We start from the raw sequence: 23,480 nt of genomic DNA, 5'->3' as shown, positions 1-23,480 counted from the left end.
ATCTGCAGTCGGCACAGGCTAATCAGGTATGATACTTTATGCTTTTATGATATGTTTTGTTTCAAGAAAGTATTTTCTTAGCAAAAATCCAATAAACATGTGAAATCAAAACAACAACATTATATAGAATTCTGATGATCATTCAAATTTGAATTATGCAGTCCTTAACAAAGGCTACAGCTAAGCTGATACAAATTGGTATGTGTATATAGCGGGCTGTATGAAAAAATGCATGTTATTTTGTATATGAATGCCCCCCTTCGAAGAAGAGGGGGTATATTGTTTTGAACATGTCGGTTTGTCGGTCTGTCCACCAGATGGTGTCCGGATGATATCTCAAGAATGCTTCGGCCTATGTTCATGAAACGTCTTAGGTACATTGATCATGACTGGCAGATGACCTCTATTGATTTTCAGGTCACTAGGTCAAAGGTCAAGGTCACGGTGACTCGAAATAATAAAATGGTTTCCGGATGATAACTCAATAATTCTTACACTTAGGATCATGAAACTTCATAGGTACTTTGATCATGACTGGCAGACGACCTCTATTGATTTTCAGCTCATAAGGCCAATGGTCACGGTCACAGTGACTTGAAACAGTAAAATGGTTTCAGGATGATAACTCAATAATGTTTACTCCTAGGATCATGAAACTTCATAAGTACATTGATCATGACTGGCATATGAACCCTATTGATTTTCATGTCACTAGATCAAAGGTCACGGTCACGGTGACTCAAAACAGTTAAATGGTTTCTGGATGATAACTCAAGAATGCTTAGGCCTAGGATCATGAAACTGCATAGGTACATTGATCATGACTGGCAGATGACCCACAAAACAGTAAAATGTTTTCCTGGTGATTACTCAAGAACACTTAGGCCTAGGATCATGTGACGGTATAGGTACATTGATCATGACTGGCAGATGACCCCAATAGATTTTCAGGTCACTATGTCAAAGGTCAAGGTCACAGTGTCTCGAAACAGGTTTCGGGATGATATTTCAAGAACGCTTAGGTTTAGGATTAAGAAACTAAAATAGGTACATTGATCATGACTTTCAGATAACCCTACCCATCAATAAACAAAATTTATTTGGCAGGGCTATCAATTCAATGAAATGGCTTGTTGATATCTCGAACAAGTTGAAAAATGGCTTAGATCAGTGAAAAAAAACACTTTATACATCAAATCCTCACTAATATTTGTCTCTTTTTTCACAGGTTAAATAATGATCCCCTATAGCATTGACTTAGTCACTACATTAATTGAATAAACATTATTATAGACTGATTATATTCACATTATCTATGTAAGAAAGTGATATTGACACTTACTGTTGTTTTAAAATGCCAAGATTGAAGAAAAAGTCATATCAGCAGCGTAAGACATCTATTAGGGATGCAGTGACGACAGGAAGACTTGCTAATGAAACAAAGAACTGTGATGGGTTAAACTTTACCCCTGAAAAGTGTGATGGGTTAAACTTCCTTAAAAAGTGTGATGGATTACTTGCTAATCAAACAAAGAACTTTGATGGGTTAAACGTTACCCCTGATAAGTGTGATGGGTTCAACTTCTTTAAAAAGTGTGATGAGTTACTTGCTAATCAAACAAAGAGCTGTGATTGGTAAAACGTTACTCCAGGCCCCGTGTTCACAAAACTTTTTACTGTCATCGAAAATCGATTTTGCATGACATTGAAAATCGTTGTCAAGTGACATCGATGACAAAGTTCGAGTTCACGAAGTTATTTAAAATTGATGTCGTTCAACATCGGTTTTAACGACATCGATTTTTTTTCGACTTTTTGTGGACGTAAGCGGTAAAGCGGAAGTTGTTTTTTGTTGACGTCTGCTGCTACTACAATGACTGCTCAGGTGCATTGGTCTATGTCGGAAAAAACCTTCGTGGTTCAACTGATAAATGATCGGTACGACGAGTTATATTGTCGATTTAAAGGTGCCACACTAGGTGGCAAAAAAAAGGAACAAACCTGGCAAGAGGTTGCTGATACCTTCAATAGGTGAGTCGCAATTAACTTGTTTGTTTTGAAATGTCATCTTACTATTAGTCTTAGTGAAGTTAGTCTGTAGACAAAACATTCATTTGTTTTGATAGAACTAACACATGCCTGTATAACCGAAAGTAAGAAAATTCGGCATTAATATATATATTCATAATGTTTCAGTGACCTATGAACAAAAACAATGTCTGAAAATATTTGGCAGCTGCATGTTTGCAACTGAAAATTATGTTTTTAAATTATTTGTAATAACTTCAAGTCACTGAAGTTCTAGGCATGTTTAATTGTCTCAAATAATATCACTAGTATTAGTAGCATCTAGCCTATCAAGCGTCTGTGTGTTTGTGACGATTAAATGTATGTTCTGAAAATGACGGCCTTGTTTAGTCTATTCTTACACTATTATTAGCACATACAGAGCCCTAATCAACAAATCCGTTCACCATAATTCCTTACAGGTTCTAGAATCTGATTGCCTTTTGCATGTTAATCCTTGGTCTGTCCGCCCTAAATCTAAGATTATATGAAATCATTAAAAGAGGCTACATAGTAGTTTTTATTCAGTATTAGATCTAAATGTTAATACCATAGTATGATTAGTCACAAAGTGTGAGATATGGCACAATATCAATTATTCAAACCATGACTGATTATAATGTATATGCATTGCAAGAGAAAAGCTTAACAATCTGAAATTCTCAAAATATTTCTGATTAAACTTACATGTAAAATACTTTCCAAACAGTCCTACATGTATAACCAAGAGCAAGTAGTATTTCCTACCCTGGTCTGAAGCAACATGTTATATAAAAATATTTCTGATTAAACTTAAAATACTTTCCAAACAGTCCTACATGTATAACCAAGAGCAAGTAGTTATTCCTACCCTGGTCTGAACCAACCTGTTATATAATTTTGTTTTACAAAATTATATAAAAAAAAATCAAAAATTTAGAGATACTTTTTACAATTAGGCTATGTAATTAAGCTTTGCAACATCTTATCCACAAAGGACAATTTGAACTTTTTTTTACTGTTATGAGATAAATGACCACAAAATGATAGGATACAATCTAATTGGAAATTTCTTATTTATATATATATAAAGTTAGATTCATTTGTCTGTTTAAATGCAGGACTATCTCAAATATTTTTGTTCACTAATTTGATTGCATAGAATACACTGTGCGAGAAAAAAATGAGAATTTGGACAAAAATAGTGCTACTCAGTGTAAACAAAAAAAATTAAAAAAATCCAATACTAAACTGTTGTGGTTTTGTTAATGAAAAAATGTTTCTAATTGATAATGATTATTTTTTACAAAATGTTAATGTTTTCTTATCAAAACAAAGACAGAACAAAATATTAATAAGAAAGATCTAGCAAAATCATGTTTGCTCAGGTGCCTTTATAGACATTCATGTCTTTATATGTGTCATATATTTTTAGCTCGACTATGTCCTTTGACATATTGCTTTTATATTTTGTGTACTTCTTTATCAACATGACCCCAACCTATAAACAAGAGTAGACAACTGTATTTAGCATTTTGTAAGAATTATGTGCCCTTTTTATACTTAAAAAATTGAAAAGTTGGTTGAGTTTTGTGCTTAGGTCCACTTTATACCTAAAGTAACAAAGCTATTGCTTGCATACTTGCAACACTTACTTACTATATAGGGGGACTGTGCAGGCAAAGTTGTGTAACTCTGACTGGCATTTTGACATTATTATGTCCCGTTTTATACATAGAAAAACATAAGCAATGAATATGTTTCAATTATGGTCCTCTTCCATTTAAAATATGACTATATTACCTTTCATTTCAGCTCCAGTGTCGCACAATGTTCTAGGACAGTGCGTCAAATAAAAGACATGTATGCGCAGTTGAAATGTCGAGGTACCTTACATTTTGCATTTATATCATGATCGTATGTACCAGTTTTAATAGAATGTAAAAATGAAACAAAATGACATGTTCTCATTATGTAATGTAGTGAAATGTTTTCTTTTATTGCACCCATTGTAAAAACTGTATAATATTAAATGTAATTTATTAAGTATTTTATGCACACAAAAATAAAAAAGTTCATGTAATTGTTGAATATTATGAGCTCATTACATGTGTTTTGCGCGCCAGTAATATTTTGCTAGATCTTTAATCACGCTCATTATTCATGCTTGTTGATTATTTTTAATACTTTGGCAAAATGTAGTTAAATGTATTTTTGATGATAAAAATAAATTTCTGAGTATTAAAAAATTATAATAGCATTAGTTAGTTCCTTTGGCCCATTAATAGTTAACAAGTAATCTCTAATCTTTATTACATATTCCTTAATCAGTGTTCATTTTTGTCAACATATTGAGAAAATATTTGTTATAATATAAAGATGTATGCTCTTAAAATACATTGGTATATGTGCTGAGAGCTTAATCTTTCAGTTAATACTATTTTTGAACTGTTCAATTCAATAGTTCAGTATTTTAGTCTTACCATGTTTTTTTTAACCCTTTCAGTGCTGGAACCGGATTTTGAAGGCCTTTACAAACAGTTTGGATCCAGATGAGACGCCACAGAACGTGGCGTCTCATCAGGATCCAAACTTTTTGCTATTCTGATAGTATTATTGAAACAAAATCGAAAAAAATGCTAATTTTTATAAATTCAGCAGACGACATTTTAGCAGACAACAAATTTACCAGCATGCAAAGGGTTAATAATAATCACTGCCAATTATTATTGTACATCAAAAATAAAAAATATCAATGTTGATTGTTTAATAATTTTTCAAAGATTACAGTATATGATATTTAAGTTAAAAGAATGGTTCATAAATGTACCTCGCTTAATTTCAGCCAAAAAAAAAGAGTCTGACAGAAAAGAAACTGGAGGGGGGCCTCCAGCTGTATTAACCACCGTGGAAGACCTGGTCATAGATGGCATCCGCGACAAGCCACAGCTGATTGGCATTCCGGGTGGCATTGATTCAGGTGATTGTTATGCATGTATAATGATCTTTTTAATTTATTTTTCACTGTTGCATTTTCTTTCAAATTTGTAACATGCAATGAATATGAATGGAATATTTAGAACTGCAACCGACCTGCAATATACGTTACCAGATTATTTTGGAAACATTAAACAATGAACCATACACAATGGCTCTGCTTCAATATATTTGTCTTGTTTAATATTTAACCATTATATACATATCTGGCAATAATAATTTGTGGAATGTTAATTGGTTTTATTTTGCGATGTTTGTGATTCGAAAAATGGTGAAGGGGCATTAATAGTAACATCTGTATGTCTGGCCGTCTGTCTAAAGTTGTGACCGGTGCCAATTAGTGGTGCATCATTGGACACATTTCTTGTTTATTCATAGATGTTATAATTTGTTGTATTGAAGGCGTGGCTGATGTTGCTGAGATGGCAGACACTGATGAAGCCTCAGCCAAGTGTACACTAACTGTTGCTGAGTGTACATCAAAGCCTGCAACTGCCTCGAATGTAGCCACTTCTTCAACATCAAGACCATCAAAAGGTATATTTCAATATGTCAATATTTTAAGACCAAAAATCATCTTTTGACATCCTCTGAATCTGGAAGCATACTGATATTACATACACTATTATTAACTTGAGTATGCAGATGATATATGAAAGTCATATTGCCTTTTACACAATAAACCAATACTCAAATAAACCAATACCCTAAACCAATCTATATTAAGAGAATATACATGTACTACAACTTGTTTCTCAGTCTCGCATGATAAACTTGATCTCTATCCGACACGCACATAATATTCTATTACTCATTATTGGTCGTTTATAATTAGAAAAAAGTTAAAATACTATATATTATCGGAAAACCATGGTCTAAAAATGTCGATATTAGCATAGATATTATATTTATACGATCACTTGATATTCTATTGTTTTTGTTCTGGTAATAGGATAAAAAGCATGCACATAACTGAAATAACAATTAAAACTTTAAGAACAGAGTCATTTTTAACTTCACTGATGTATGAAGTTTCTTTTGTGCATATAAATTGTTCAAATCATAACTGGCATAAATCAGTTACAAAAACATGCATGTAAACATGGATAAAATGAAGAAAGTATTTAATTTCTTAAGTACAATTTGAATTTGTCAATGTATAATTAACTTCCAGAATCGTTGAAAAAGAGAAAGAGAAACAGATGCTATGAAGAAGAGCTACTTGAGCTGGAAACAAGACGTGCACAGGCTGAGTTGGACCTGCTGTTGCAGAGGCAACAGCAGGAAAAACAGCTACATGATCTTAGAATTAAGGTGATCACAGAGGCTGCAGAGCAAGAGAGACAACTTTTTACTTTAAAAAAAGAGTTGTTAAACTCAAATATAAAGTCTGCAATGGATCAAGGCCTTCTTTTGTTTGAATCTTAAACTTAACATGTTCCTAGGGGCATATCGACTGCTAATAGCCAAGTTAAATATCTATTATTTGCAGAAACAGCTACATAGGACTGATTTATGCATGTTTTATTAATTAAATGTATAAATAATTTGTGACACTCAAATATGAATAAGTGAAACACTACTTACCATAAATAAAGGACCAAGTTTGGTAAATGATGAAAGTGCTATACTGATGGGCAGCTGGTGTTACACTTATTCATATTTTAATGTCATACATTATTTATATATGTTATTCACATAGCATGCATGAATCAGTCCTTTGTAGCTTTTGCTGCAAATAATATCCATTTGACTTGTTGTTAGCAGTCAATATGCCCCTTGAAACATGTTTGACTCAAGATATATTTGTGTCCGGTGAAATATTTAAAATGCATTTGTCTTTAGCATTTAAGACACATTTCTAGTTTCCAATATACCTGTTTAAATGAATAATACTGTTGATATGCCTATTCTTTTGTTCTAACTTGTCTTTCTTGATCTGCAGCCTCGGTGATCCTTCTTTTATCTTTTTGCTATTGATATAATACTTTGTTAGTTTATCATTATGTGAATGAACCTTTGTTCAGTTATCTTCAAAATGACTGTGAATGTTTTGCATACAGCCCTTGTTATTATATAACTATATGTTCTTAAAAGAAAGATTCTGCGATGTGGTCTCTGTAACTGTTTCCAGACCCATCTCCTTCATAAAGAACATGTGGCTGATCCGTGTCATCCTCACATGTTCGTGAAAACATGTCTTGCCTCTCTAATCCAATGTTATGAAGAATGACACACGCGACTGTTATTTTGGCTGCTCTGTCAGGTTTTACTCTAAGTCCATAATGTAGACATGGAAACCTACGCTTGAGAACGCCAAAAGCTTGCTCGATCACCACTCTTGTTCGACATAAGGATATGTTAAACCGTTCCTGTAAATGAAACAACATACTAATAATATTGCAATCATTCCACTAAATGTTAATAACTAATGCTAGTTTGGTGACATTGCTTTATGCCTGTAAGTAAATATTAAACCTTTTCATGATGATTAGTATTTATGCCACCCTTCGAAGAAGAGGGGGTATATTGCTTTGCTCATGTCGGTCTTTCGGTCGGTCTGTCGGTCGGTCTGTCCACCAGGTGGTTGTCAGACGATAACTCAAGAACGCTTGTGCCTAGGATCATGAAACTTCATAGGTACATTGATCATGACTAGCAGATGACCCCTATTGATTTTGAGGTCACTAGGTCAAAGGTCAAGGTCACAGTGACCTGAAATAGTAAAATGGTTTCCGGATGATAACTCAAGAATGCATACGCCTTGGATCATGAAACTTCATAGGTAGATTGATCATGACTTGCAGATGACCCCTATTGATTTTGAGGTCACAAGGTCACAGGTCAAGGTCACAATGACCTGAAATAGTAAAATGATTTCCGGATGATAACTCAAGAACGCATACGCCTAGGATCATGAAACTTCATAGGTAGATTGATCATGACTTGCAGGTGACCCCTATTGATTTTGAGGTCACAAGGTCAAGGTCACGGTGACCCGAAATAGTAAAATGATATTCGGATGATAACTCAAGAACACTTTTGCCTAGGATCATGACACTTCATAGGTACATTGATCGTGACTCGCAGATGACCCCTATTGACTTTCAGGTCACTAGGTCAAAGGTCAAGGTCACAGTGACAAAAACGTATTGACACAATGGCTGCCACTACAACGGACAGCCCATATGGGGGGCATGCATGTTTTACAAACAGTCCTTGTTTTGTTTAATCTAAGGTTAACAAAATTTAATTCTGAGTATATGTTACATTGTTTTAAAGATCCATTTAATAACTATACCTTACAAGGACTGTCGGTGTTTTGATATGGTGTCATAAGATACCTCTTGCATCCATAGCCAGAGTCACCAAGCAGAAGACCGTCGATTTCACCTGTTATAAAAAAAAAGATCATTTTGCAGCACTGTAATGTCAAACAACGATATCAAGCAGTGTATTGTTTAATGCATGCAAGTTTATGACATAGTTATAACGTTATTGATGTAATATGTTGTTGTTTATGTTACATTCTAATAATTGTGATATTAGTTACTGTGATCATTTGGAATGATGTGATTTCAATGAAGTTCAATTTTTGTTGTTAGTATGAATTATTTATTGGGCTGATGAGACGCTAATTCAATTGTGTCATTGCGTAAAAAGGTGATGTTTTAAGTTGCTTTCATTTGTCAAATGTGATGTGATAATAATACATGTGATCGTTTTAAAAGCTGTTATATAAAATAAAACCAGACTTGACAGATAGATGGCTGGATGGATGGATGGATGGCTGGATGGATGGATGGATGGATGGATGGATGGATGGATGGATGGATGGATGGATGGATGGATGGATAGATAGATAGATAGATAATATATATATATGGCTGGTGATCAAACCTACTTGAAAAGATGGAAACGCTTCAATAAAAAATAAAATTGTGCTTGTTAATTTTGATGTACCGGTAATAATTCTGTGCTTAAATAAATGGGTGCAATGAATGAATAAAATCATAATACTGAGTAGTCTTCATGTAATTGTCATTATACCTCTTTCAAAACGCTGACGTATGGCGCTTTCACGAAAGATCCTTGAATCGTGAACGCTCCCAGGCCACTTTGCGACTACGTCAACAAACCGAAAAGTGGCATCACAAATCATCTATAGAGCAAAAAGAAACCACAAATCTTAATAAAATTCAAACTGCACAATGTCATTTTGTCTGATATCACAATAATACAAGTAAACAACAGAACATCCAATTGTCAATAGTTTCGTTTTGCAATTATCACTGTGAACAGACAACCTTTAAACATATATAATCTAAAAAAAATACAAGTTGAGGAAATGTTCATGGACTTCATTTCACTTATTGTTTTACCTGTACATTAAGGGAGTGAAATCCCTTTCTGTTCACATAATCGTCTTCGTTGGCGCTAGGCGCTTGAATACGGATATGTGTCCCATCAACAACACCAACCACTTGGGGGAAACCTTTAAAGACAATAACATTGTTAGCCTAATCGACATTTGTATTAGATAATTTTATACTAATTTGAGTATACTACAAACAAAGTTTCCGCAATATTTTTTTCAAAAGTTACAAGTTCAATCTTCTGTCTTTCATGTCAATATATGTGTTCCCAAAAATAACAATCACTAATAAACAGTTATGTTTATTATACTTATCAAACACGTAATATACTTAATATACACGTATGTTATTTCAAGACGTATAAATCTAGCATACAGTACTCTTACAACGTTTTGAATTGTGCCCGATTCGACTAAGAAACATTTAACTCCCTTTATCTGTTTACTTGACAACCAATCAAAAATCATTAAATTGTCCGATTAAATTATATTAAGAGCTAATACGCACCAGCGATGTTGTAGAACTGTTTTTGCACCGTCCGTTGCACATTTTCGATATTTGGGAAGAAAACGAAGTCATTAAGATGTAGACACACGCTGTCCGTAAATTGCTTGACCGCTCTAGATACACTGGACCTTGAGATTCCATGAAGCCCTGCCGTCACAATGTGGTGTGTGCCAGTTGCAAGGAAATGCAATGCCGCTAAAGTTGAAATGAGCGGCGGAAGAGGACAAGAACGTTCAGTAGCCCTCTCCAAATTCAGCATGTTGACAAGAAACAGAATAGTTTCCGGGAAAAACCGGTCCCGTTCACGAATTTCCATCGGGGACAAAGTTTCCAATGGGTTCGTTCGATCACGGAAAACTCTCCTATCCATTGGAAACAATTCATTTAAGTATCGAGCGCGACGAAGACGTCTTTCAATGTCGGCCATATTGTTTTCTTACCATGGTGATTGTCATCAATTTTCAATTTGACAATGCCCAATATCAATGTCAATTTCAGTGTCATTGATTGCAAATTGAAAATCGATTTTGGATGTCATTTGACATCGATTTTCTTTGTGAACACCAAGTTTGAGAACCGATGACAAAAATTGAAAATCAATGTCACTTGACATTGAAAATCGATGTCAATTTGCTTTGTGAACACGGGGCCTGGCCCCGTGTTCACAAAACTTTTTACTGTCATCGAAAATCGATTTTGCATGACATTGAAAATCGTTGTCAAGTGACATCGATGACAAAGTTCGAGTTCACGAAGTTATTTAAAATTGATGTCGTTCAACATCGGTTTTAACGACATCGATTTTTTTTCGACTTTTTGTGGACGTAAGCGGTAAAGCGGAAGTTGTTTTTTGTTGACGTCTGCTGCTACTACAATGACTGCTCAGGTGCATTGGTCTATGTCGGAAAAAACCTTCGTGGTTCAACTGATAAATGATCGGTACGACGAGTTATATTGTCGATTTAAAGGTGCCACACTAGGTGGCAAAAAAAAGGAACAAACCTGGCAAGAGGTTGCTGATACCTTCAATAGGTGAGTCGCAATTAACTTGTTTGTTTTGAAATGTCATCTTACTATTAGTCTTAGTGAAGTTAGTCTGTAGACAAAACATTCATTTGTTTTGATAGAACTAACACATGCCTGTATAACCGAAAGTAAGAAAATTCGGCATTAATATATATATTCATAATGTTTCAGTGACCTATGAACAAAAACAATGTCTGAAAATATTTGGCAGCTGCATGTTTGCAACTGAAAATTATGTTTTTAAATTATTTGTAATAACTTCAAGTCACTGAAGTTCTAGGCATGTTTAATTGTCTCAAATAATATCACTAGTATTAGTAGCATCTAGCCTATCAAGCGTCTGTGTGTTTGTGACGATTAAATGTATGTTCTGAAAATGACGGCCTTGTTTAGTCTATTCTTACACTATTATTAGCACATACAGAGCCCTAATCAACAAATCCGTTCACCATAATTCCTTACAGGTTCTAGAATCTGATTGCCTTTTGCATGTTAATCCTTGGTCTGTCCGCCCTAAATCTAAGATTATATGAAATCATTAAAAGAGGCTACATAGTAGTTTTTATTCAGTATTAGATCTAAATGTTAATACCATAGTATGATTAGTCACAAAGTGTGAGATATGGCACAATATCAATTATTCAAACCATGACTGATTATAATGTATATGCATTGCAAGAGAAAAGCTTAACAATCTGAAATTCTCAAAATATTTCTGATTAAACTTACATGTAAAATACTTTCCAAACAGTCCTACATGTATAACCAAGAGCAAGTAGTATTTCCTACCCTGGTCTGAAGCAACATGTTATATAAAAATATTTCTGATTAAACTTAAAATACTTTCCAAACAGTCCTACATGTATAACCAAGAGCAAGTAGTTATTCCTACCCTGGTCTGAACCAACCTGTTATATAATTTTGTTTTACAAAATTATATAAAAAAAAAATCAAAAATTTAGAGATACTTTTTACAATTAGGCTATGTAATTAAGCTTTGCAACATCTTATCCACAAAGGACAATTTGAACTTTTTTTTACTGTTATGAGATAAATGACCACAAAATGATAGGATACAATCTAATTGGAAATTTCTTATTTATATATATATAAAGTTAGATTCATTTGTCTGTTTAAATGCAGGACTATCTCAAATATTTTTGTTCACTAATTTGATTGCATAGAATACACTGTGCGAGAAAAAAATGAGAATTTGGACAAAAATAGTGCTACTCAGTGTAAACAAAAAAAATTAAAAAAATCCAATACTAAACTGTTGTGGTTTTGTTAATGAAAAAATGTTTCTAATTGATAATGATTATTTTTTACAAAATGTTAATGTTTTCTTATCAAAACAAAGACAGAACAAAATATTAATAAGAAAGATCTAGCAAAATCATGTTTGCTCAGGTGCCTTTATAGACATTCATGTCTTTATATGTGTCATATATTTTTAGCTCGACTATGTCCTTTGACATATTGCTTTTATATTTTGTGTACTTCTTTATCAACATGACCCCAACCTATAAACAAGAGTAGACAACTGTATTTAGCATTTTGTAAGAATTATGTGCCCTTTTTATACTTAAAAAATTGAAAAGTTGGTTGAGTTTTGTGCTTAGGTCCACTTTATACCTAAAGTAACAAAGCTATTGCTTGCATACTTGCAACACTTACTTACTATATAGGGGGACTGTGCAGGCAAAGTTGTGTAACTCTGACTGGCATTTTGACATTATTATGTCCCGTTTTATACATAGAAAAACATAAGCAATGAATATGTTTCAATTATGGTCCTCTTCCATTTAAAATATGACTATATTACCTTTCATTTCAGCTCCAGTGTCGCACAATGTTCTAGGACAGTGCGTCAAATAAAAGACATGTATGCGCAGTTGAAATGTCGAGGTACCTTACATTTTGCATTTATATCATGATCGTATGTACCAGTTTTAATAGAATGTAAAAATGAAACAAAATGACATGTTCTCATTATGTAATGTAGTGAAATGTTTTCTTTTATTGCACCCATTGTAAAAACTGTATAATATTAAATGTAATTTATTAAGTATTTTATGCACACAAAAATAAAAAAGTTCATGTAATTGTTGAATATTATGAGCTCATTACATGTGTTTTGCGCGCCAGTAATATTTTGCTAGATCTTTAATCACGCTCATTATTCATGCTTGTTGATTATTTTTAATACTTTGGCAAAATGTAGTTAAATGTATTTTTGATGATAAAAATAAATTTCTGAGTATTAAAAAATTATAATAGCATTAGTTAGTTCCTTTGGCCCATTAATAGTTAACAAGTAATCTCTAATCTTTATTACATATTCCTTAATCAGTGTTCATTTTTGTCAACATATTGAGAAAATATTTGTTATAATATAAAGATGTATGCTCTTAAAATACATTGGTATATGTGCTGAGAGCTTAATCTTTCAGTTAATACTATTTTTGAACTGTTCAATTCAATAGTTCAGTATTTTAGTCTTACCATGTTTTTTTTAACCCTTTCAGTGCTGGAACCGGATTTTGAAGGCCTTTACAAACAGTTTGGATCCAGATGAGACGCCACAGAACGTGGCGTCTCATCAGGATCCAAACTTTTTGCTATTCTGATAGTATTATTGAAACAAAATCGAAAAAAATGCTAATTTTTATAAATTCAGCAGACGACATTTTAGCAGACAACAAATTTACCAGCATGCAAAGGGTTAATAATAATCACTGCCAATTATTATTGTACATCAAAAATAAAAAATATCAATGTTGATTGTTTAATAATTTTTCAAAGATTACAGTATATGATATTTAAGTTAAAAGAATGGTTCATAAATGTACCTCGCTTAATTTCAGCCAAAAAAAAAGAGTCTGACAGAAAAGAAACTGGAGGGGGGCCTCCAGCTGTATTAACCACCGTGGAAGACCTGGTCATAGATGGCATCCGCGACAAGCCACAGCTGATTGGCATTCCGGGTGGCATTGATTCAGGTGATTGTTATGCATGTATAATGATCTTTTTAATTTATTTTTCACTGTTGCATTTTCTTTCAAATTTGTAACATGCAATGAATATGAATGGAATATTTAGAACTGCAACCGACCTGCAATATACGTTACCAGATTATTTTGGAAACATTAAACAATGAACCATACACAATGGCTCTGCTTCAATATATTTGTCTTGTTTAATATTTAACCATTATATACATATCTGGCAATAATAATTTGTGGAATGTTAATTGGTTTTATTTTGCGATGTTTGTGATTCGAAAAATGGTGAAGGGGCATTAATAGTAACATCTGTATGTCTGGCCGTCTGTCTAAAGTTGTGACCGGTGCCAATTAGTGGTGCATCATTGGACACATTTCTTGTTTATTCATAGATGTTATAATTTGTTGTATTGAAGGCGTGGCTGATGTTGCTGAGATGGCAGACACTGATGAAGCCTCAGCCAAGTGTACACTAACTGTTGCTGAGTGTACATCAAAGCCTGCAACTGCCTCGAATGTAGCCACTTCTTCAACATCAAGACCATCAAAAGGTATATTTCAATATGTCAATATTTTAAGACCAAAAATCATCTTTTGACATCCTCTGAATCTGGAAGCATACTGATATTACATACACTATTATTAACTTGAGTATGCAGATGATATATGAAAGTCATATTGCCTTTTACACAATAAACCAATACTCAAATAAACCAATACCCTAAACCAATCTATATTAAGAGAATATACATGTACTACAACTTGTTTCTCAGTCTCGCATGATAAACTTGATCTCTATCCGACACGCACATAATATTCTATTACTCATTATTGGTCGTTTATAATTAGAAAAAAGTTAAAATACTATATATTATCGGAAAACCATGGTCTAAAAATGTCGATATTAGCATAGATATTATATTTATACGATCACTTGATATTCTATTGTTTTTGGTCTGGTAATAGGATAAAAAGCATGCACATAACTGAAATAACAATTAAAACTTTAAGAACAGAGTCATTTTTAACTTCACTGATGTATGAAGTTTCTTTTGTGCATATAAATTGTTCAAATCATAACTGGCATAAATCAGTTACAAAAACATGCATGTAAACATGGATAAAATGAAGAAAGTATTTAATTTCTTAAGTACAATTTGAATTTGTCAATGTATAATTAACTTCCAGAATCGTTGAAAAAGAGAAAGAGAAACAGATGCTATGAAGAAGAGCTACTTGAGCTGGAAACAAGACGTGCACAGGCTGAGTTGGACCTGCTGTTGCAGAGGCAACAGCAGGAAAAACAGCTACATGATCTTAGAATTAAGGTGATCACAGAGGCTGCAGAGCAAGAGAGACAACTTTTTACTTTAAAAAAAGAGTTGTTAAACTCAAATATAAAGTCTGCAATGGATCAAGGCCTTCTTTTGTTTGAATCTTAAACTTAACATGTTCCTAGGGGCATATCGACTGCTAATAGACAAGTTAAATAGCTATTATTTGCAGAAACAGCTACATAGGACTGATTTATGCATGTTTTATTAATTAAATGTATAAATAATTTGTGACACTCAAATATGAATAAGTGAAACACTACTTACCATAAATAAAGGACCAAGTTTGGTAAATGATGAAAGTGCTATACTGATGGGCAGCTGGTGTTACACTTATTCATATTTTAATGTCATACATTATTTATATATGTTATTCACATAGCATGCATGAATCAGTCCTTTGTAGCTTTTGCTGCAAATAATATCCATTTGACTTGTTGTTAGCAGTCAATATGCCCCTTGAAACATGTTTGACTCAAGATATATTTGTGTCCGGTGAAATATTTAAAATGCATTTGTCTTTAGCATTTAAGACACATTTCTAGTTTCCAATATACCTGTTTAAATGAATAATACTGTTGATATGCCTATTCTTTTGTTCTAACTTGTCTTTCTTGATCTGCAGCCTCGGTGATCCTTCTTTTATCTTTTTGCTATTGATATAATACTTTGTTAGTTTATCATTATGTGAATGAACCTTTGTTCAGTTATCTTCAAAATGACTGTGAATGTTTTGCATACAGCCCTTGTTATTATATAACTATATGTTCTTAAAAGAAAGATTCTGCGATGTGGTCTCTGTAACTGTTTCCAGACCCATCTCCTTCATAAAGAACATGTGGCTGATCCGTGTCATCCTCACATGTTCGTGAAAACATGTCTTGCCTCTCTAATCCAATGTTATGAAGAATGACACACGCGACTGTTATTTTGGCTGCTCTGTCAGGTTTTACTCTAAGTCCATAATGTAGACATGGAAACCTACGCTTGAGAACGCCAAAAGCTTGCTCGATCACCACTCTTGTTCGACATAAGGATATGTTAAACCGTTCCTGTAAATGAAACAACATACTAATAATATTGCAATCATTCCACTAAATGTTAATAACTAATGCTAGTTTGGTGACATTGCTTTATGCCTGTAAGTAAATATTAAACCTTTTCATGATGATTAGTATTTATGCCACCCTTCGAAGAAGAGGGGGTATATTGCTTTGCTCATGTCGGTCTTTCGGTCGGTCTGTCGGTCGGTCTGTCCACCAGGTGGTTGTCAGACGATAACTCAAGAACGCTTGTGCCTAGGATCATGAAACTTCATAGGTACATTGATCATGACTAGCAGATGACCCCTATTGATTTTGAGGTCACTAGGTCAAAGGTCAAGGTCACAGTGACCTGAAATAGTAAAATGGTTTCCGGATGATAACTCAAGAATGCATACGCCTTGGATCATGAAACTTCATAGGTAGATTGATCATGACTTGCAGATGACCCCTATTGATTTTGAGGTCACAAGGTCACAGGTCAAGGTCACAATGACCTGAAATAGTAAAATGATTTCCGGATGATAACTCAAGAACGCATACGCCTAGGATCATGAAACTTCATAGGTAGATTGATCATGACTTGCAGGTGACCCCTATTGATTTTGAGGTCACAAGGTCAAGGTCACGGTGACCCGAAATAGTAAAATGATATTCGGATGATAACTCAAGAACAATTTTGCCTAGGATCATGACACTTCATAGGTACATTGATCGTGACTCGCAGATGACCCCTATTGACTTTCAGGTCACTAGGTCAAAGGTCAAGGTCACAGTGACAAAAACGTATTGACACAATGGCTGCCACTACAACGGACAGCCCATATGGGGGGCATGCATGTTTTACAAACAGTCCTTGTTTTGTTTAATCTAAGGTTAACAAAATTTAATTCTGAGTATATGTTACATTGTTTTAAAGATCCATTTAATAACTATACCTTACAAGGACTGTCGGTGTTTTGATATGGTGTCATAAGATACCTCTTGCATCCATAGCCAGAGTCACCAAGCAGAAGACCGTCGATTTCACCTGTTATAAAAAAAAAGATCATTTTGCAGCACTGTAATGTCAAACAACGATATCAAGCAGTGTATTGTTTAATGCATGCAAGTTTATGACATAGTTATAACGTTATTGATGTAATATGTTGTTGTTTATGTTACATTTAAATAATTGTGATATTAGTTACTGTGATCATTTGGAATGATGTGATTTCAATGAAGTTCAATTTTTGTTGTTAGTATGAATTATTTATTGGGCTGATGAGACGCTAATTCAATTGTGTCATTGCGTAAAAAGGTGATGTTTTAAGTTGCTTTCATTTGTCAAATGTGATGTGATAATAATACATGTGATCGTTTTAAAAGCTGTTATATAAAATAAAACCAGACTTGACAGATAGATGGCTGGATGGATGGATGGATGGCTGGATGGATGGATGGATGGATGGATGGATGGATGGATGGATGGATGGATGGATGGATAGATAGATAGATAGATAATATATATATATGGCTGGTGATCAAACCTACTTGAAAAGATGGAAACGCTTCAATAAAAAATAAAATTGTGCTTGTTAATTTTGATGTACCGGTAATAATTCTGTGCTTAAATAAATGGGTGCAATGAATGAATAAAATCATAATACTGAGTAGTCTTCATGTAATTGTCATTATACCTCTTTCAAAACGCTGACGTATGGCGCTTTCACGAAAGATCCTTGAATCGTGAACGCTCCCAGGCCACTTTGCGACTACGTCAACAAACCGAAAAGTGGCATCACAAATCATCTATAGAGCAAAAAGAAACCACAAATCTTAATAAAATTCAAACTGCACAATGTCATTTTGTCTGATATCACAATAATACAAGTAAACAACAGAACATCCAATTGTCAATAGTTTCGTTTTGCAATTATCACTGTGAACAGACAACCTTTAAACATATATAATCTAAAAAAAATACAAGTTGAGGAAATGTTCATGGACTTCATTTCACTTATTGTTTTACCTGTACATTAAGGGAGTGAAATCCCTTTCTGTTCACATAATCGTCTTCGTTGGCGCTAGGCGCTTGAATACGGATATGTGTCCCATCAACAACACCAACCACTTGGGGGAAACCTTTAAAGACAATAACATTGTTAGCCTAATCGACATTTGTATTAGATAATTTTATACTAATTTGAGTATACTACAAACAAAGTTTCCGCAATATTTTTTTCAAAAGTTACAAGTTCAATCTTCTGTCTTTCATGTCAATATATGTGTTCCCAAAAATAACAATCACTAATAAACAGTTATGTTTATTATACTTATCAAACACGTAATATACTTAATATACACGTATGTTATTTCAAGACGTATAAATCTAGCATACAGTACTCTTACAACGTTTTGAATTGTGCCCGATTCGACTAAGAAACATTTAACTCCCTTTATCTGTTTACTTGACAACCAATCAAAAATCATTAAATTGTCCGATTAAATTATATTAAGAGCTAATACGCACCAGCGATGTTGTAGAACTGTTTTTGCACCGTCCGTTGCACATTTTCGATATTTGGGAAGAAAACGAAGTCATTAAGATGTAGACACACGCTGTCCGTAAATTGCTTGACCGCTCTAGATACACTGGACCTTGAGATTCCATGAAGCCCTGCCGTCACAATGTGGTGTGTGCCAGTTGCAAGGAAATGCAATGCCGCTAAAGTTGAAATGAGCGGCGGAAGAGGACAAGAACGTTCAGTAGCCCTCTCCAAATTCAGCATGTTGACAAGAAACAGAATAGTTTCCGGGAAAAACCGGTCCCGTTCACGAATTTCCATCGGGGACAAAGTTTCCAATGGGTTCGTTCGATCACGGAAAACTCTCCTATCCATTGGAAACAATTCATTTAAGTATCGAGCGCGACGAAGACGTCTTTCAATGTCGGCCATATTGTTTTCTTACCATGGTGATTGTCATCAATTTTCAATTTGACAATGCCCAATATCAATGTCAATTTCAGTGTCATTGATTGCAAATTGAAAATCGATTTTGGATGTCATTTGACATCGATTTTCTTTGTGAACACCAAGTTTGAGAACCGATGACAAAAATTGAAAATCAATGTCACTTGACATTGAAAATCGATGTCAATTTGCTTTGTGAACACGGGGCCTGAAAAGTGTGATGAGTTAAACTTCCCTAAAAAGTGTGATGGGTTACTTGCTAATCAAAGAAAGAACTGTGATGGGTTAAACTTCACCCCTGAAAAGTGTCAAAAACACTTTCACCTAGGATAAAGACTTCATAGGTACACTGATCATGATTATAAAAATACCCCTTTTGAATTTCAAATCACTACATCAATCAAAGCGCTGAAGGCACTGAAGATGTTCGCTATTGCATAATTTAACACGCCATTCATTTTTGAAAATCAATCGCAAGATTGAAATGAACACACGCCATTCAACTTTATAAAGTGTGTGTCATAGCGCACGGGTCGAGTTTTGTGTGCACTTTTTATCATCCTTATTATTTCATAGAAATAAATAAGACAAAATAAAAACAACATGCTTTTTGGAAGTTCTGAAAGCATAGAAAGTATGATGAAAATGGTAATGAGAACTTAATATAAAGAAAATTTGCAGTCACCATCATATAAAAGGAATATTTTTTCTAATATCAAATGACTATCTCACCAAGAATATAAATTCATAATGAAAGTTCCGTGTACAAAACTTTTGATTTTTGACACCATATACAAATTCAAAATATACAATAATCTTCGTATCTTGTATATGGAGGAATAAAAGTATATAAACATTGCTGTTTATGCTTTACTTGTTACCCGAGCAGTTAACACGGTGTCAACAACTCTAACTTAAACATAGGTATAGAGCACTAATGCGCTTTTAGGCGTAGCTTTTTCAGTTTTCTTCTTAGTGACTTTTACATAACGCCAACAGACACGCATGAATATTTTCGAATATTTAATAAGCTGATTCGAGATACAGCTTCTGAATTTTTGCTACATCACTGCGTATGTGCTCAATTCAAAGGATGTAGCACTGTTCAGTGTAAGGAATTCCGGACTAGTCTCTGTATGCTCAAAGACACAAATTGTGGCCCTGTTACAATAACGCGTTACAATCCATCTCGCAGAATTTCACTTTCGCCTCCAAGATGAGAAAACAATCATTAGCGAAATAGTATAGTGTCACGATAAGAGAAAATCGTTTAATTATCATACCACAATGTTTGCCGTACTTGGTCAGCACGTCTGGAAATCATTCCTTAATGTGTGGATTGGCTGCCATTATAAACAAGTTTGCTATTCTGAATTCAATTTTGTATCAAAAAGCATTGTTCTTAAATGTGGCATTTTCAATTCGCAATGAGATTTGTAATGACCCTCGTCAAGCGAAAATGGGTCTTATTCCATATGTGCCCATCATATAAATAGCCCACTCAGCTATCCCTCCTTCTGGTAAGGAGAAACATAACATATTGAGTGATTTTAAAGCGAACAGCATCGCCTATGGCCTGACTGCGCAAAAGCACATGTTGGGTTTAACAAACGCTTGCCGAAACGCATAAGACCCATTTTCGCATGACGGCGCTATTGACGTGTGATTTAAATGTGTCCAGAGAAAACTGCGTTTAAATCAAATATAAACATACGATATATTTCGATAGTGAAGGAAGATACTCATAACAAGGCATATGAGGACACATATGAAGTGCTCTCCCGTAGTATATGTTTTATTTACTCACACTAATGTGTGGTTTGACAATGCTAACACACATTTCATGCGGTGAATATGCAGCTTACAAGTGAAAAACAAAACACATTATTTAGAAAAGTAAATTGCTAACTTTATTTCAAAGTCAGCGTATACGCCGACTACATTTTTAAAAGACATTTATTGTTATAAATATATTTAATATAATATATTAAGTTGTTTTCGGTGTTAGCGATTAAAAAGCATTTTCGAGGTTGCCTATAGTATGCCTGTAGTAATTGATGAACTCATATCCAACTGTCTATGTATTGAGAACTGTGAATATAAACAAGCTTAACCTTCTACTAACCTTCTACTATTGCATTCGAATTATTATTATAAATTGTTTGTTATATTCGGGTTTAGCGATTATGAAACTTTTTTTGTCTATCGTATCGCTGAAGTTATTGTTGAACTTATGTTCAACGTTTTATAAATTGAGTATATAAATAAGCGTCAACTTTTTCCCGAATCTCTCAATTTACGACCTTAACTATGTCACTGAGTTGTATGCGAGAGCGTAACCTATTGCGTTGTTATAACCCGTAAACTTTCCATTGTTTATCGACAGGCGCATCTATTAATAGCCTCCTATCATGAATGCCAAAACATCCGCGAAAAAGAACCACGTGACCAAATAGGACGCAAAATCCAAATACCATGCGACTACGACTTTTATTATGTAAGAACGCTCCGCAATTCCTTTGAAGCCGGAGCCTTGTGATTGCTATTACGTAAAGAATTGACCTCTAACTGAAGTAAGCAACGGAAAAGCAGCACCTAATTGACCCATTCCTGCTATGTGCGAGGGCAGATTGAATTTTACTAATGTATGGTTTGCCTATTATAACACACATTATAATGCGGTAAATATGCGACTAACAAGTAAAAAACACTATAATAAAACTTTTGTTTTGAATTAAGTTATTTAGAAACCAAAATTGCAAACCTTATTTCAAAACAGCAAGACAACATTTTTTAGAGAATATTCTTGTTATATTTAAATGTTTTTTAACAGTTTCAGCGATAATGAAACATTTTTTATGTTGTCTATCGTATCCCTGTAATAATTGTTGAACTCGTGGTCAACGTATTATTAATTGAGACCTGTGAATATAAACAAGCGTAACCTTATACTAGTGCGTTATTCTCACCCGGACTCCCCTTTGTTTATCGCCAGCCTCAGAGTTATGAGTGAGGTGAGCGAAAATACTACGTCACGCAGACGAAACAGAAAGAGGACTATCTTTTATAATTCATAAACAATCTCCTCCGCGACACGTCCAATACGATCATTGTTTTTTATTCTTTTCTATAAAACACCATTCGAAACTATTGCATTTAACACGATATTAATATAATGTTTCCATTTGTGAATATACATAATTGGAGAACTCAAACCTCTTGCATAAATTATACAACTCTTTCTTGCGCATAGTAAGCGGGAATTGGGTTAATCATACCTAGGCCGTACCGACCTGAATTTTACACTAAGCTCTTTAGACGGTCGCTAAAGCGACCATCTAAAAATCAACATCACAGTGACTCAAAACAATAAAATTGTTTCTTGATATTTACTGGCAATGCTTACGCCTAGATTCATGATCTTCACAGTTACATTGATCATGACTAACAGATGACCAACATAATGTTCAAGTCACTAGGTCAAACGTCTTAATAACAATGACTCAATACTGTTAAATGGTGTCCAGATGACAACTCAAGAAACCAAGGTCAAAAATCAAAGTCACAATGACTAATATATTCATATTCACACAATGGCTGCCATTACAACTGACAGCCCATATGCAGGCATGCATGTTTTACAAACAGCCCAATACATTTGGTAAAATTCAATGAACACACTCTTCTCAGGTGAGCGAACTAGGGCCACCTTGGCCCTCTTGTTGAAATGAGAAACAACAAGACTATTGCCAAGGAGTAAAAGTCCCCTACCGGTGACACTTCACCATTTTCAGCAATATTTCTAGTCTATTTGTTGCCATAGCAACCAGAATTCTTAAAGTAGGAACAAAATGAAATGACGTGCACAATCTACATATTGCCACCAATCTATATGTCAAGTTTCATGAAAAAATATGCAGAACTTTTACAGTTATCGCAAGATCCACTATTTTTAGCAATATTTCGAGTCTATTTATTGCCATAGCAACCATAATTCTTGAAGTAGGAACCAAATGAAATGACGTGCATAATCTCCATATTTCCATCTGTTCATGTTTTAAGTTTCATTAAAAAATATGAAGAATTTATAAAGTTATCGCAGGATCCAGAAAAGTGTGACAGACAGACATACAGACAGACGCACAGAGCGCAAACTGTAAGTCCCCTCCGGTTTCACCATTAACACGGCCCC

At 34.1% G+C, this 23,480-nt stretch overlaps 3 protein-coding genes across 6 annotated transcripts; 1 reads left to right on the top strand and 2 right to left on the bottom strand.

Moving 5' to 3' along the window:
- The first annotated feature begins 1,677 nt into the window (after positions 1-1,677).
- LOC127847586 (uncharacterized) lies at positions 1,678-17,986 on the top strand. 4 transcript variants are annotated; one of them, XM_052379594.1, is made up of 5 exons: positions 1,678-2,031; positions 3,862-3,932; positions 4,892-5,041; positions 5,446-5,580; positions 6,218-9,066. In XM_052379594.1, the coding sequence occupies exons 1-5, from the start codon at positions 1,874-1,876 to the stop codon at positions 6,469-6,471; spliced, it is 768 nt and encodes a 255-aa protein (XP_052235554.1). In that variant the 5' UTR covers positions 1,678-1,873; the 3' UTR covers positions 6,472-9,066. The 4 variants fall into 4 exon arrangements, with proteins under 4 accessions (XP_052235554.1, XP_052235556.1, XP_052235557.1 ...); XM_052379596.1 differs by lacking the exons at positions 3,862-3,932; positions 4,892-5,041; positions 5,446-5,580; positions 6,218-9,066 and adding exons at positions 12,790-12,860; positions 13,820-13,969; positions 14,374-14,508; positions 15,146-17,986 and having other exon boundaries at positions 1,701-2,031; XM_052379597.1 differs by having other exon boundaries at positions 1,807-2,031; positions 4,892-5,026.
- On the bottom strand, positions 7,134-10,492 carry LOC127847585 (putative nuclease HARBI1). The gene is made up of 5 exons (XM_052379593.1): positions 9,927-10,492; positions 9,426-9,538; positions 9,094-9,205; positions 8,345-8,436; positions 7,134-7,415 (listed from the first exon to the last, which is right to left on the bottom strand). The coding sequence occupies exons 1-5, from the start codon at positions 10,351-10,353 to the stop codon at positions 7,134-7,136; spliced, it is 1,026 nt and encodes a 341-aa protein (XP_052235553.1). The 5' UTR covers positions 10,354-10,492.
- LOC127847584 (putative nuclease HARBI1) lies at positions 14,976-19,485 on the bottom strand. Its single transcript, XM_052379592.1, has 5 exons — positions 18,847-19,485; positions 18,346-18,458; positions 18,014-18,125; positions 17,273-17,364; positions 14,976-16,343 (listed from the first exon to the last, which is right to left on the bottom strand). Exons 1-5 carry the CDS (start codon positions 19,271-19,273, stop codon positions 16,062-16,064), a joined length of 1,026 nt encoding a protein of 341 aa, XP_052235552.1. The 5' UTR covers positions 19,274-19,485; the 3' UTR covers positions 14,976-16,061.
- Between the last annotated feature and the right edge of the window lie 3,995 nt (positions 19,486-23,480).

The sequence above is a fragment of the Dreissena polymorpha genome, chromosome 10 (genome assembly GCF_020536995.1).
Source record: "Dreissena polymorpha isolate Duluth1 chromosome 10, UMN_Dpol_1.0, whole genome shotgun sequence".
In the NCBI taxonomy this organism is placed as follows: domain Eukaryota; kingdom Metazoa; phylum Mollusca; class Bivalvia; order Myida; family Dreissenidae; genus Dreissena; species Dreissena polymorpha.
This window is presented reverse-complemented; position numbering and strand designations above follow the sequence as displayed.